This window comes from Hordeum vulgare, chromosome 7H, assembly GCF_904849725.1.
Source record: "Hordeum vulgare subsp. vulgare chromosome 7H, MorexV3_pseudomolecules_assembly, whole genome shotgun sequence".
Lineage (NCBI taxonomy): Eukaryota > Viridiplantae > Streptophyta > Magnoliopsida > Poales > Poaceae > Hordeum > Hordeum vulgare.
The window spans coordinates 65,254,935-65,270,189 of NC_058524.1; the positions used below are offsets into that span (position 1 = coordinate 65,254,935).

The window sequence follows — 15,255 nt, forward strand, 5'->3', positions numbered from 1 at the left end:
AAGATATTTGCTTCTTGTTCATTATTACTATATATGAAAGTGAATTTCTTTGATACCCCTATAGGATTTTGGTGATATATAACAAACCAACTGAGAGGAGTTACATTTGGTCAAGTCTGTTCCAGAAAATATTCCTCATGCTTTGAGTGGAATATCAATGATTATCCCTTACCTTCAACTTTTCAACATGGTGTCTACCTCAAGATTAGAATAGAATTTATAGGTTTTGTTGTGAATCCAAGATTAACATTATGTGTAGGAAAACCGTAATATTGGAAGGGGAACAAGCAATGTACTTGTGTTTGTACTCGAAAACAAGATCCTTATCCAAATGTTTTCAAACAATCCACTCAAGCTACTCTACTCCTTTGGTTTCTAAAGCCACTGTACCACCATGATCTTTCATGCATTAGTATTGAGCCTTTTAGGAGCGAGTTGGCCACAAAGAGCAAATTAAATTTTCCTTCTGTTGGAACCACCAAGAAACCTTCCGTGTTAGCTTTGGAACCAGGTTTCCTTTGAAACCTTCCGTGTTAGCTTCAACATCTCCAAGCATAACTATTTCATCAAAACTTATGAGTGATCTCGGTTTCCTTCTTTATCGAGTCATAGTATAGGACCGTGAGTCCAAAGAAAATCCTCTGAGTAAATATGACTTGCGACTCTAGCTTTTCTGCAAGTTTTCATTTGAGAACTACCATTTTTTACTACGGTACTGCCGAACAGTTTGTTTAAGCTATACTTATAAGGTAGTTTTATCCTCCAAGAAAAGAGCCACATTTATGTTTTTTGGAACCTCTATTATTCTTTTATTTGGGACTTCTGAGCACAATGTTTTAGTGAGGCTTCCTCGACTTTCTTTGGTATTTCAAATGTTTGAACTTGTACAATAATTCTGACACTATTTCTTCCATACTTCTGGGTTAGTTACTTATTCGAGCTAAAAGTCAGATTTTTGCCAAGCTCTATATAGAGTTGCATAACCCTTTGTTGTGGCAACTGAACATATTCAATTTCCAACCATTTCACAACCACGTTTTTCACTTCTCAAGAATCTCAAGGCAAGAAGGGAAGAAAGGAAGTTGTAGGATGATTCCAAGAACACTTCCTTAAATCTTGAAGGTCAATATCTTCTCTTTCTTCAACCCATAATCCTAAGTACTTCTCCCATCTTATACCAATTATATATATATATATATATATATATATATATATATATAGAGAGAGAGAGAGAGAGAGAGAGAGGGAGGGAGGGAGAGAGAGAGATCATATGGTATCTTGATACTACTTTACTTGAGATCTTTTAAGGAGTTTTACCGAGTGAGGTTGCTTTGCTTGTTACTCTCGTACGGTGTGCCATAATATACCATTTGTTGGTATACTTACAATGAACCTTTAAATCTTTAGCTAGTTGTACAAAATGTAGGACACTTCCTTAATACAATATTTGTGTGACATGCTTCTTTTTTAACTGGTCCAATATTAATTAATTGTACTTCAATTTGTGGTATACCTAGTTACATTTCACTGAGTAACCGAATGAATATTTATTTCCAAGGGTGCATGTATTCCATTGCCTCAAATGAACTATCTATGTTTGTCTCAGTATCCATAATTTCCATGTTTTATATCCAGTTCCAAAAGGTGGTCTAATACAAGGAATAAGTGATGTGTCAGTATCTTTCTGTTTGTGCAATTATCATTAACCAAAGAATGGTTGGATTTGCACTATGATACTATCTAGAACGACAAACCAACTTATAATTTGTAGAAGTTTTGTTTGATGACTCACACACAATAAATATGAATCCTATAGAAGTTTCCATTAATTATCTTATATTAATTTAATTTGGAACATAAACATTTTTTTGAATTGGAGGCTTTATATAATACAATATTTATGTGCCAATTTTTAATTTAACATATATATTTGTTTGGGCTAAATCATCTACTTTATCCAACCATGTCTTATTTACTAATTATTACATATGTAGCATATATTGTTTGAAGTTTCATGAATACGTTGTTGAGTAATCATTTTTGGAGTTTATCTATTCACTCGCTACTTGTAACCAAACTACCTGTATTCATATCCCTATTTGATTCATTATATTTTCTTGATGGAACTATCTATGTTTTTTTGTCTATTTAGGTGCTCCTTGTATATTGTTGGCCACGGTCAAGACTCAATCGACACTGGTTGGGTAGAGTGTTCATGCCCACCGCTCCTATCGTAGACATGTCGACTGATGGTCGACCTCCTATTCTACAATAGGAAACCAATAAGAGGAGGCTTAACCCTGTTGTGCTCAAGAACGAGACGATGGCAAACCATTTGAAGAGGAACAGAATTGTGCGGAGAGGGAAGTGTGTGCCTACCGTGACCCTTAGGGTGACTTCTCCTTCCCTCTTTGAGCCCGCCCTCGCGTGCAACGTCAAAAAGGGCACGCGCTAAGTGTTCGAAGAAAATCCTCTAAGGTAAGGTTTTGTTCTTCATCATCTCTTGTCTTGTTCAAACTTTGGTGTTGATGTCTATGTAATTTTTGTGCCACGTCGCGTGCAACCTTATTCGGTGGTGGATGTGTTCATGTCAAATTTGCATGTCGAGGTCGAATGATGGTGTTGGCATGAACGAACTCAATATTGAGATGGAGGAGTTGGCAATGCAAAAGGAGGAGAAATATGCCCTTGAGATGTCGAGCAAAACCACAAAGAAGAAGATGGGAAGAATGAGCAATTGCAATGAAAAGGAGGACATAGCATTGTATTATTCATGAACGAATGTGTCTCTTCACACGGTATTATCACAAAGAAACATTTTGGAGAGGAATTGAATAGTATTATCACCCCATGCACTAGTGGGGACAGGGCCTTTAGTCCCGGCCCGTAATGGGCTTTAGTCCCGGTTCAAAGGGGCGGGACTAAAGGCCTAACCTTTAGTCCCGGCCCTGTTCCAAGCCGGGACCAAAGGTGCTCCATGTGGCCGCCTCGGAGGGAGAGTACCTTTAGTCCCGGTTCTACTTACGAACCGGGACTAAAGGATCCGTCTGTTTTTTTGTTTGTTTGAACCGAAAAGGTAGATTTTTTTTAATTTTTTTCAAATTTTAATTTTGAATATTTTTTATGTTTTATTCCAATTTCCTAATCTTTGAATTATTTGACAATTTAATCTCTAATCACCCATCCTCACTGCTCTAGCGTGGATAACTCATTTCAAATCGTCTAACTTCCCGGCCGATCACCCATCCTTTCACTACTTCAGCCCGAGCACGCTTAACTTTCTGGTTCTATCGCCCCTAGTTGCCAAGTGTGCACTTGTTGTTTTCCTAACAATAGTAAGCTATCAATCCTAAACAACTTGGGTCTTGATGTCATGTCACATGATTTAATTTTTTGAATTACAAACAATTATTAAAATAAACTTAATAATTAACAATAATAGTGAATTTCAATGAAAACAACCTAATATTTTTAAATAAAATTATTTATTTATTTTTTGGAAAAAACTTCTTTTTGAAATAACTTTTTTTCCATTTGGAATTTTGAGCATGTGAGAAAACTTCACCGGGCAAGCCCGGGTGAAATCGAGTACCAATTTTTTCTAGTTTTTTTTGATATATTAATTTTTTTTGGACGTCGTATGCAAAAGTTATGGTCGTTTATTATTTTCCTTTTTTTGCAAAAACGGTCAAAATTCATATCTCAAAATTTCTATACCGACTAGACACTAAAACCTAACAACATCTCAAAGGATTTTATTTTTTGAAGATTTTATCATTTTTGTTTATTTTTTGAAGATTTTATCATTTTTATTTATTTTCTACAAAACTCAAAGTATCAAGGTTTGAGACGAAAACCCATCTGCTACAAAGGCATTTTTTTAAAATTAATTGAACTGTAGATTTTTTGTGCATTAAATATGCACCATACTACAACATGTTAAAATCTACAGAAAGAACTAACTAAAAATAATAATAATAACAACAATTAAATGACTAAAACAACTATATAAGCAAAACAATATTTCTTTAATTAAAATCCTAATTTAAATTATTCTAAAATAACCAAATAATCTTACTGTGACAACAATCTAACACATGAGTGTGAGCAAAAAGAATTAAATTAAAAACTATTTGTAAACTCAAGTTATTCAAAAACTGGGTTTGAAGCAAATTTAAACAAATTCAAATTTAAACCATTCAAATTTCAAAACTAATGGCACAAACAGAAACTAGACAAAATTTTGAATCTAATGCAAAAAGAATCAATCAAAAACGTCAAATATCCTAAAAGATATAAGCAATTTAAAACAGAAACTACAAACAAGAATTTAAAAACAGAAAAAAAATCTGAACACCTTTAGTCCCGGTTCGTGTCACGAACAGGGACTAAAGGTCTATCCTTTAGTCCCGGTTCAAGACACCAACCGGGACTAAATCCTCCAAACCCTTTAGTCCCGGTTCGAGACACGAACCGGGACTAAAGGTCCAAGACACGAACCGGGACTAAATCCTCCAATCCCTTTAGTCCCGGTTCGAGACACAAACCGGGACTAAAGGCTCCTTACGGGCCGGGACCGAAGCCTCGTGCGATTTGGGGCGACGTGGCCGGGCCTTTAGTCCCGGTCCAGAGGCAGGCCGGGACTAAAGGGTCCAGGCCAAAGGCCCTTTTTCTACTAGTGATGGTGAAGGTTGAGTCCAACCTCACAAAATGTCCACTCTCGCACCACTAGTCAACAAGAAGAATGGTGGGATGGCCTTCACTTTGCATCATTGTTGGAAAATTCTTTAAAAATAATGACGAAGGTGAGGAGAGGGGCAAAAGTTGCACTACTTCCTCTAGGCGGAATGGCCAAAAAAGTGAAGGGGGGGAAGAAGAATGGTGGTGTCTTGGATGGAGCGTTCAAACTTCAAATAGGAGATCAAAGGAATGCTAGAGACGAAGTAGTGGGCGGCTGAATGGAAGGCAGGGAAAGTGGCAAAGTGGATGAACTCCTCACGGTTGGAGGAGAAGAGTTTGAAGGTGATGACAACTTTCAAGGAGAGGAAGGCGACGAACGAGAAGAGAATGCTTTATCTTGAGGAGGAGAGGTCGAGGATCGCTGCCAGGGCAGGGGCGAACAAGAAGGAGCAAGAGCATGCGCTCAAACTCATGGATGTTTCAGAATTAGACGGCATATGGCAAAACAATATTTTGAGCTAGCTCGTCATGAGCTCTTGAAATTCCAAAACCATTATACTCAATATTGCCAAACCGTTGTGGGTGCTTAATCTATACTCAATGTTGCCTTTCATTTCTTCTTGACGAACTCTGCTCTATGTCCCTGCTATCGAATGAACTAAGTCGTTGCTTTCGGTACGTCATGAACATTTGTGATTTAAATTTGATTTTGTGCACTCCCATTTCAAATGTAGTTGGAATGTATGCATTCGAATCACCAAAGTTTTATTAAATACTCATTCCGTTTCATAATATAAGATTTTTTTAAGCTAAAACAGTTCGAAAAACATTCTTATATTATGTGACAGAGGGAGTATGTTGTTGAAATGAAGCAGAAATGGGGTTTAGTATGCAATGCGATGAGAGAAAGTGCAAAAGAAACGTTTTATGGAGTTAAAGTTTTGGGGATCGATGAAAAATACTAGGCCACGCATATTCTTTTGGTAGTTATATGTTTGGTGGAGATTAGCGTTGCCCTAACCAAGTGAAACTCAAAGCAAGCGAGTTTCCCCAGGTCTGCTTTGATCATCATATAACATCCAAAATGATTGTCATTGAGATGTAAACAAAAATAGCCAGCAGCAGCACACGATGTCTGCTGCCCGCCTCACCTTTTTCATTGTTGGATTCATGCTGATGTTGGTACATGAGCAGCAGCACCTGCATCAGCTACCAACAGCGTGGATATCTGGAACAGTACGTCAGATAGCAATAAGGAAAAACAGATTTAGTAAAGCTGTAACCTGCATGAACAGTCGGTAATAAACCTCATAGATCCATCTACAACCCAAGGTGCCAGACACTTGTACCAAGTTAGCAATGCCGTCCAAAAAACAAAAGAATACACATCAACTGATGTGCAACAGAGAATAGAAAAAGTATAGGTTTCTTGGAGTAAGCTACTAGATTATACCATAAGCTTGTACTATTAGTCGCATAACTTCCTATCCTTCACCCTCGGATTTTAGTTTTCTCATAACTTCTATTAACTCTAGCACATTTCGACAGTTGTTTCCGCGTGCCGATGGGAGGAGCATGATGTGCTTTCTGTTTTCACCTTTCAGGAGGGATTGCAGCTGCAGAAGTGCCTTTCTGGTTGGATATGGCTGAAGCAAGAGCGATAGGCATCAGGCAGAGGCCCTTGTTCTGAAGGTACTGCATTGCGTTGGTGATGCTTGTTTCCATCAGCTTTATAACTTCTTGCTCAAACACCAAGCTATCTTCTGGGCCTGCTACGTCCAGTAGCCCTTGTGAGGTGGTTGGAGATGATAGAGGTGAATTGCTACGGCCCTGTGGAAAGTTCGACAGTCCAATAAAAATTGAGTACACGGGCATTCTAGAGAAAAACAATGACTTGACTTGAATGAAGTGTTTATTCATCAGCACTGGTATTGGTAAATTAGATTTGGTTACATACAACCAAATGAAAGCCATGAAAAATACAAAAGAATCTAATATAAATTCTTACTACAATACAAGTGGAGCTACTGCTGAATAATCATGAAGCATATTACGGTCATAAAAGTAGTGTAACCAACAGTAGAAATGCAACAACAACAAAACATGCTATTGTCTACCAGATGTTTTTGTGTCTATATAGTCACAAGAAGGAGCTATTCACTTTATACAAAGAGGAAAGTTTTCGTACCTCAGTCTGAGATTCTGCGAGGAGGGGAAGAACTGCCCCAGGAGCTCCTAGCCTACTCATGCTTAAGACCTGTAATGTTGAAACCAGGACGATTTTATTTCAGAGAAAGGAAATGAAGAAGAATGACAGCCATCATGGAAAGTTACTACTCATGAACTTGTTTGTACACCCACCTTCACCTGAAGCTGAAGAAATTTCACATAATCAATTATTTCATCGAGCATTGATGACTTATCTGCCTGCTCACATCAAAGAAAAACTATTGATTAGGAATTCCAAATTTAATTGTTATACTATTTTATTCCAGAGTGACCAAGAAACTTAAGGAAAGATTAATTTTATTAACTTTGCAATGTTCTAAACCAGACATGGATAACAGTGTAGGTGCCACGCGTTATGTTGTGCCCAAATCTGCTGCCAGCCCGCCACAACATATGCAAATTTTTGTTTGTGCATATGACACGTCAAGCATGATGCATAGGTGCTAGAGAGTAGCCAAACAGTGATCAGAAAAATTCTAATTGGTCAAACTCTAGTTTGACAAAGTGTGGCTACAAACCAAACATGCCTAGAACATTAAGCAGATCATAAAGGAACTGAACCTATGACTTGTGATGGCTATAGGTTACCCCTAACTGATAACTACAATAACAGCAAGGCCTTTTGTCCCAAGCAAGTTGGGGTAGGCTACCCCTAACTGATAACCATTTGGGGCAGATGTTGCACTTATAAGTCTTAAAATTCAAACAACTACTTATTTCAGTTATTTCTGGGCCAATTTTAACACAATACTTCAGTACGTATCCTCATATATGATTGGTTATTAGTTATTACCATATCTCATTCTCTTCTGGTTTAATTATATAGAAGTAATAAAAGATATTTCGGTGGACATCCAGTTCAGCAATTATGGCTGTGATGTCAACTGCATGTTGAATAGGGAAAAAAAGAAATACCCCTGCATTTTTTGTACTAATATAAATGGAAAGACCAAAAATAATACCTTATTTGAGTTTGGTACAAGGTCTTGGAGATTTTTCATCCTCTCTGAGATCTTCTCTCTGCGAAGCTGCAGTATTAAGCAAAAAAGTTCCAGTTAAGAATATGTGCGCTATGGCATGAACAGACACAAAATCAACCAATCTAAATAAGTTACAAAATGTTTTCATTTGTCTAAAGTGAATTTCTCAAACAAAATAACTCACCCGTTCAGCAATACTATGAGGGTCAGTTGCCTGTCCACGTCGAGCTCTTGCTCGTGGTTTAGCACTGGCACTATTTCCATTACCTGAATTTGCCTTATGCTGCACATCAGCAGAATGGCTGATAGGGATAGGGTACTCACTTTTATTGTTATGGGTTATTGATGTTGTCTGAAGATTTTGTAAACAGAGTCCAACTCAGTTAGATATGAATCCAAAGAAAGAGATAAAAAGAAACATTAAGTATGATAACAGATGCTAAAAAGAAAACCTTTGAAGGAATCAGTGCCCCTTGTGCTTCACTCACTGCCATCTGACTAGCAGAAACGAAAGAAGGGAGCGGAATATTGCACATTGTATTTTGCTCCTGCAATACGAATAATGGAAGTTAATTTACCAGTACATTATTGAATGAACAATAACTTGCAGTCATTGCTGTTTAGTGGCAGAGTCCTGAAATTAAAACCTGTTGTTCAGCCTTCAAACCACCACCAGCTAGTTGTGATTGCTGGCCGGTACCAAGAGATGAGATGCTACCATTGAGAAACTCTTTGCTATCCTGTATTAACAAAAGAATGAATAGTTAATTGAATGAGAAATAGGTAATAGTAGTAGCAATATGTTATAGTTATATCTTTCTCATGAGCATTACATGTAGTGATGCCATGGTTGCCTCATCAAATACTGACAGGTTCCCATTTGAATGACTTGCATTGTTGAACATAGCAGCATTTTGCATCCCTTGAAAACTGAAAGCTTCTAGGCTTACTGGTTCCATGTAGGAAGGAACATTTTGAAATGTGGAACACAGAGTCGAGGCTGAAGAAACAGCTTGTACATCAGCAAGAAAAGCTGAAACTTCACTACCATTGCTTTCAATTGAACTGGACAAGGCATGAGGTAGTTCCAGAAGGCCAGGGGTATCCAACTGCAGGTCAAAAGTTCCAGGTGTTGAAGTGCACTGAAGAGTCCCTGGGGGAATTAAATTATTTTGCAGACAGACATTGTTCTGAAGTTGTGAAAGCTCCACAAGGCTGTTTGAAGGCTTGTCGTCTGATAGAATCTCGCCAGATAATAGATCAGTCTGAGTGTTGTATGGCAAGCATCCATTTGCAAGCATAGCAGGGTTCTGTTCATGCTCATCAAATGTTAAATTCTGATTTGATCTAGCTCTGAAATAGCCTGTAGTTGGCATACTTCCTTCTTCTGTATATGATTCCACTGAACCATCAACGAAGCTATAGTTCTCAGAAGCGGAATTGCCAGGCCATGAAGGAAAGAAAGAACCATCAGAGTAGTTCATCTTAAACCCTTACAATTTGACTTCACAGCCTCTGCTCAGAAATATTAAGAAAAGAGTGGCTTCTAGATACTTAAAGTGGCCAACTGAAGATCCTATCACTCATCCATGAAAAGGGAATTTAACTTGATATTGTAAGACAGTCTTTGATGGCCTGAATTCCTTTTATACAAATACACCCTCTAGAACAAACCCTGTGTGGCAAAGAATAACTGTCAAATATTCACAAACTGAATGCATGTGAATAAAAATGCACACATGAACCAAAAACTGTAAAGATATAATTAGCTAAAGAAATGGTAGCGCCATGTTTGCAGTGTTAACCACTCAAGTACGACATAAAACATACTTACAAACCTGGAGTATAAGTGAATCCTATTTTGTTAATGAAATGATTCTGCTTTTATCACACTTTCAAGGGAGCACGACATTCCTGCTTTATTCTACAGTCAATTCAGCAATAGATTCTGTTAGATAGAGTGGTAACTGATTCAGACATTCAGCCATGATAGAAGACGACAAGCGATTATCTTCCATTTTTTAGATATAGGGAGCCTGAAATAATTATGCATACAAAATACAACCAGCTGGATATCTTCCTCTCATTAAAGCCAGACCGCGTACGCCATAAGCCAACGTCCGCCTCCTCCAGTTGCTCACAAGCATACGACACTACTATCTCCTTTATCTTTGACAAGTAATTCTAAAAAATGCTTAGATTTATTCATAGAAATCGAACCATTAGATTGGCAATGGAAAATAATTTTAGAAAAAATATTTATACGATTAAAAAAACGATAATCAAAGTTGCATATTAGAGATTGTGTCCATATCTAAAACGTCATGTATCTTGGAAGGGAGGGAGTAGCTTATAGACACAAGAAAAGTCAGCAGAAGCCCAAATTTATAGTGAGATCTTTTCCTTGCCTACTCTAGGCAGTTACCAGAAAAGCAATTATTACCACAAGTAAATGTACGTCCATCAAGCCGAGCTTTCACTTTCACGGCATCTCCCGCGACACACACACCAACGCATCAAAATTCCAAGAGAAATTCCGTCGCAGAACTCAGGACTAAGCTATCAAGAACAACGAAAAGCAGAGGGAAAGGCGCAAACGTCGCTTTACGCATTCGTGGCTTGCGAGAAAGAAATTCTCTTCTGCGAGTGGTATCTAGCCAATAGACAATAGAAATTCTCTTCTGGTAGTATCTTCACGCAACAGTCCTTTCTCTTTTTTTTCAATCCATTCTGATCCCCCCCTCTGGGAGGATTCAGTACATGGGCGGAACAAAGGGCAACCAAGTCGTGAACAATCAGGAACGAGAGGTAGATTAGAAGAAGACAAACAAATCAGATTCCAGCCCGCGGGGATCGTCCGTCCGTCCCTGACATTACCCGCGGCCCCTTCTTCCCCTGCGGCGCAAACCAAAACTCGGCCCAGAAACGCCGGGGCGACCGGGATCACTCACAGGGATCCCCTAGCACCGCACGGGCAACCAAAAAACCCGCAGAAGGCCAGCACGACGCGTGCGGGAGCGAGGGCCGTGCGCTCCGTGCCGAAAGGTAAAGGGCCGGAGGAGCGGAAATTCGGAGCACTCACCGCGGCGGGGGGACGGGAGACGACGGTGCGCGGGCGGGCGGGAGGGAAGGCGCGGGTCGTCGGAGCTGGTGGCGGGGAGTGGTAGTAGTATACTGCCGGCGAAGGAGGAGGTGAGGGCGACGGGAGGGGGAGGGGGAGGGGGCGGTTTGTTTGGGCGGAAAGGGGGGGAGAAAGGCGGAGGCTTTGGGTTGCTGGGGGCGAAGACTGAAGACGCGTAGGGGGTTGGACTGACTGATATGGCTGAGGCTGACGCTGTGGCACAGCTGTTGCCGCTGCGCTTTTTTGTTTACTAGCGCACCCTCTTCCTTTCGCCGATTTCCTTTTTGTGGAGAAAGAATATTTTGGCTCTTTTTGTTTGTTTGGGTTGTTGTTTCTGCGGTGGTTCTTTTTTTTTTCTTTTTCTTTTTTGGAGTAGATGGGGTGGAATGGGTGGAGCAAAACATAGGGTTTCCACTTCCTTTTGATCTACAGCATACTCAAATATTGTATCTGTATCTTGTCAATTTGAGATAGCTGAGGCTTCTACTGCATTTGAGATAGCATACATAGATATTGCTTTTGTGTCTCCTTCGAATATCATCGTACTTTCCTTTTAGTCTATCTTACATGTAGAGGCTTAAACGCGGCCAGCGACAGAAATTACGATGTTGGGGAGGGACAGTCACGTCCATGTGTTCATTACAAACAAATCCATGGAATTGAGGCGGGAGGGGGGGGGGGTGCTCGTCCCTGTATGGGGTGGGTGAAGCACAACATAGGTTTTTTTCTTTCTCTTCTCTTTCCTTGTCAGTTTTCTTCTACTATATTCTCGCACAATAGATCTTGTGTAGTCAAATACCATTTGTATGGCCAAATTATCTTTTCGTGGCTCTATTTCTGAAAGGGCGTCAGAATTGGGTAACTTGTCCCGGTTTTTTTGGGGCTGATGAAAAATATATCATGATATTCACTCTGGTCATCACAATTGGCTTTCATTCGGCCCGCTTCATGCCAAGCCGGTCCAACGACAATTGAGTTTTTCCACAACTAAAAGACATGTGGTTCTACGCTCCATACACGTGTGTATGAAAAATGGCACTATTTTTTAAAAGGATAGCTCACTGTGTCCCATAGATATAGAAACTCGGCGTGTTAGGAGGTCTGGCCTTGCAAACGATTAAATATATGGTGACACATCTATAGCCACGGACATCACGCAACATACAACCGAGGACGTGCTATTTTTTGTTGCTAGGACAATGCGTGCTAGATTAGGTGTTAAAAGCTTCATCTTACTTCCACTTTAGATTGTTTAGTTTGTGTTACAAAAACATTCATCTATTCCACAGCCTCGTCTATCAATTCTAATAATTACACTTGCATATTACCGCCAAACTTATCATAGGATTCACTCCGGTCGTCATAGTTGCTTCCATTCAATCCGCTTCATACCAGGTTGGTACAACGACATTTGAGTTTTTCCACAACCGGAAGACATGTGATTCTACGCTTCATACATGTGTGTATGAAACATGGCACTCTTTACAAAAGGATAGCTCACTATGTCTAGTAGATATAGAAACTTGGCGTGTTAGGAGATCTGAACTTGCAAACGAAAACATATAGGGTGACTCAGCTATAGCCATGGACATCACGCAACATACAATGGAGGACGTGCTATTTTTTGTTGCTAGGACAATGCGTGCTAGATTTGGTGTTAAAAAGTTCATCTTACTTTCATTTCAGATACTTCAGTTTGTGTTTAAAAAGCATCCATCTATTTTAGAGCCTCATCTATTAATTCTCATCAATACACTTCATATTACCGCCACACTTAACATAAAATTCACTCCAATTGTCATAGTTGGCTTCCACTCAGTCCGCTTCATGCCAAGTCAGTTAAAGGACTATTGAGTTTTTGAAAACTGCAAGACATGTGGTTCTACGCTCCATACATGTGTGTATGAATAATGGCATTATTTTCCAAAAGGTTAGCTCAATATGTCCAGTAGATATAGAAACTTAGCGTGTTAGGAGATCTGACCTTGCAAACAACAAAATATATGGCAACACATCTATAGCCGTGGACATCACGCAACATACAATGTAGGACGTGCTTTTTTTGTCGCCGGGACAATGCGTGCTAGATAAGGTGTTATAAGCTTCATCTTACTTTCACTTCATATTCTTCAGTTTATGTTAAAAGGCATCCATCTATTCTAGAGCCCCATCTATCAATTCTAATCAATATACTTTCATTTACCGCCACATTTTAACATAAAATTTAGTCTGATCGTCATACTTGGCTTCCATTCGGTCGCTTCATGCCAAGTTGGTTCAAATACAATTGAGTTTTTCAACAACTGGAATACATGTGGTTCTACGCTCCATACACGTCTGTATGAACCATGGCACTATTTCCCAAAAGGATACCTCACTATGTCTAGTAGATATAGAAACTAGGCACGTTAGGGGATCTGACCTTGCAAACAACAAAATATATGGCCACAAAGCTATATCCATGGACATCACGCAACTTTCAATCGAGGACGTGCTATTTTTTGTTGCTGGGACAATGCGTTCTAGATTAGGTGTTATAAACTTCATCTTACTTTCACTTCACATACTTCAATTTGTGTTAAAAAAATCCATCTATTCATGAGACCCATCTATTAATTCTCCTCAATACACTTTCATATTACCGCCACACTTAACATAAAATTTACTCTGGTCGTCATAGTTGGCTTCCATTTGGTCCACTTTGCCAAGTCGGTTCAAGGACAATTTAGTTTTCTAACAACTGGAAGACATGTGGTTCTATGCTCCATACACGTGTGTATGAACCATGGCACTATTTTCCAAAATAATAGCTCACTATGTCCAGTAGATATAGAAAGTTGGTGTGTTAGGAGATCTCACCTTGCAAACAACAAAAAATATGGAGACACGGTTATAGCCATGCACATCACGCAACATAGAATCAAGAACGTGATGTTTTTTGTCGCCATGACAATGCGTGCTAGATTAGGTGTTAAAAGCTTCATCTTACTTCCACTTCAGATTCTTTAGTTTGTGTTGAAAAACATCCATCTATTCTAGAGCCCCATCTATCAATTCTAATCAATATACTTTCATATTACTGCCACACTTATAATAAGATTCACTCTTATCGACATAGTTGGCTTCCATTCAATCCACTTCATAACAAGTTGGTACAACGAAACTTGAGTCTTTCCAGAACTGGAATACATGTGATTCTACGCTCCGTACATGTGTGTATGAAACATGCACTAATTCCAAAATGATAGCTCACTATGTCCACTAGATATAGAAACTTGGCGTGTTAGGAGATCTGACCTTGGAAACGAAAACATATATTGTGACACAACTATAGCCATGAACTTCACGCAACATACAATGGATGACGTGCTATTTTTTTGCTAGAACAATGCGTCCTAGATTTGGTGTTAGAAAGTTCATCTTACTTTCACTTCAGATACTTGAGTTTGTGTTAAAAAGCATCCATCTATTCTAGATCCCCATCTATTAATTCTCATCAATACACTTTCATATTACCGCCACACTTAACACAAAATTTATTCTGATCCCCATAGCTGGCTTCCATTCAGTCTGCTTCATGCCAAGTCGATTCAAGGACACTTGAGTTTTTCAACAAGTGGAATACATGTGGTTCTACGCTCGATACACGTGTGTATGAATCATGGTACTATTTTCCAAAGGATAGCTCACCATATCCAGTAGATATAGAAACTTGGCTTGTTAGGAGATCTGACCTTGCAAACAACAAGATATATGGCGACACAACTATAGCCATGGACATCATGCAACATACAATTGAGGACGTGCTATTTTTTGTCGCTAGGACAATGCGTGCTAGATTAGGTGTTAATGTTGGAATTATGCCCTAGAGGCAATGATAAATATAGTTATTATTATAATTCCTGTATCAATATAATCGTTTATTATCCATGCTATAATTGTATTGAATGAAGACTCATTTACATGTGTGGATACATAGACAAAACACTGTCCCTAGCAAGCCTCTAGTTGGCTAGCCAGTTGATCAAAGATAGTCAGTGTCTTCTGATTATGAACAAGGTGTTGTTGCTTGATAACTGGATCACGTCATTAGGAGAATCACGTGATGGACTAGACCCAAACTAATGGACGTAGCATGTTGATCGTGTCATTTTGTTGCTACTGTTTTTCTGCGTGTCAAGTATTTGTTCCTATGACCATGAGATCATATAACTCACTAACACCGGAGGAATACTTTGTGTGTAT

General features: G+C 39.1%; 1 protein-coding gene across 2 annotated transcripts; it reads right to left on the minus strand.

Moving 5' to 3' along the window:
* Positions 1 to 5,946: 5,946 nt before the first annotated feature.
* On the minus strand, positions 5,947 to 11,132 carry LOC123408356 (transcription factor bHLH110-like). 2 transcript variants are annotated; one of them, XM_045101481.1, is made up of 9 exons: positions 10,972 to 11,132; positions 8,723 to 9,564; positions 8,537 to 8,629; positions 8,342 to 8,437; positions 8,074 to 8,241; positions 7,872 to 7,937; positions 7,042 to 7,107; positions 6,869 to 6,937; positions 5,947 to 6,510 (listed from the first exon to the last, which is right to left on the minus strand). In XM_045101481.1, exons 2-9 carry the CDS (start codon positions 9,371 to 9,373, stop codon positions 6,274 to 6,276), a joined length of 1,446 nt encoding a protein of 481 aa, XP_044957416.1. In that variant the 5' UTR covers positions 9,374 to 9,564; positions 10,972 to 11,132; the 3' UTR covers positions 5,947 to 6,273. The 2 variants fall into 2 exon arrangements, with proteins under 2 accessions (XP_044957416.1, XP_044957417.1); XM_045101482.1 differs by lacking the exon at positions 10,972 to 11,132 and adding an exon at positions 9,728 to 10,132.
* Between the last annotated feature and the right edge of the window lie 4,123 nt (positions 11,133 to 15,255).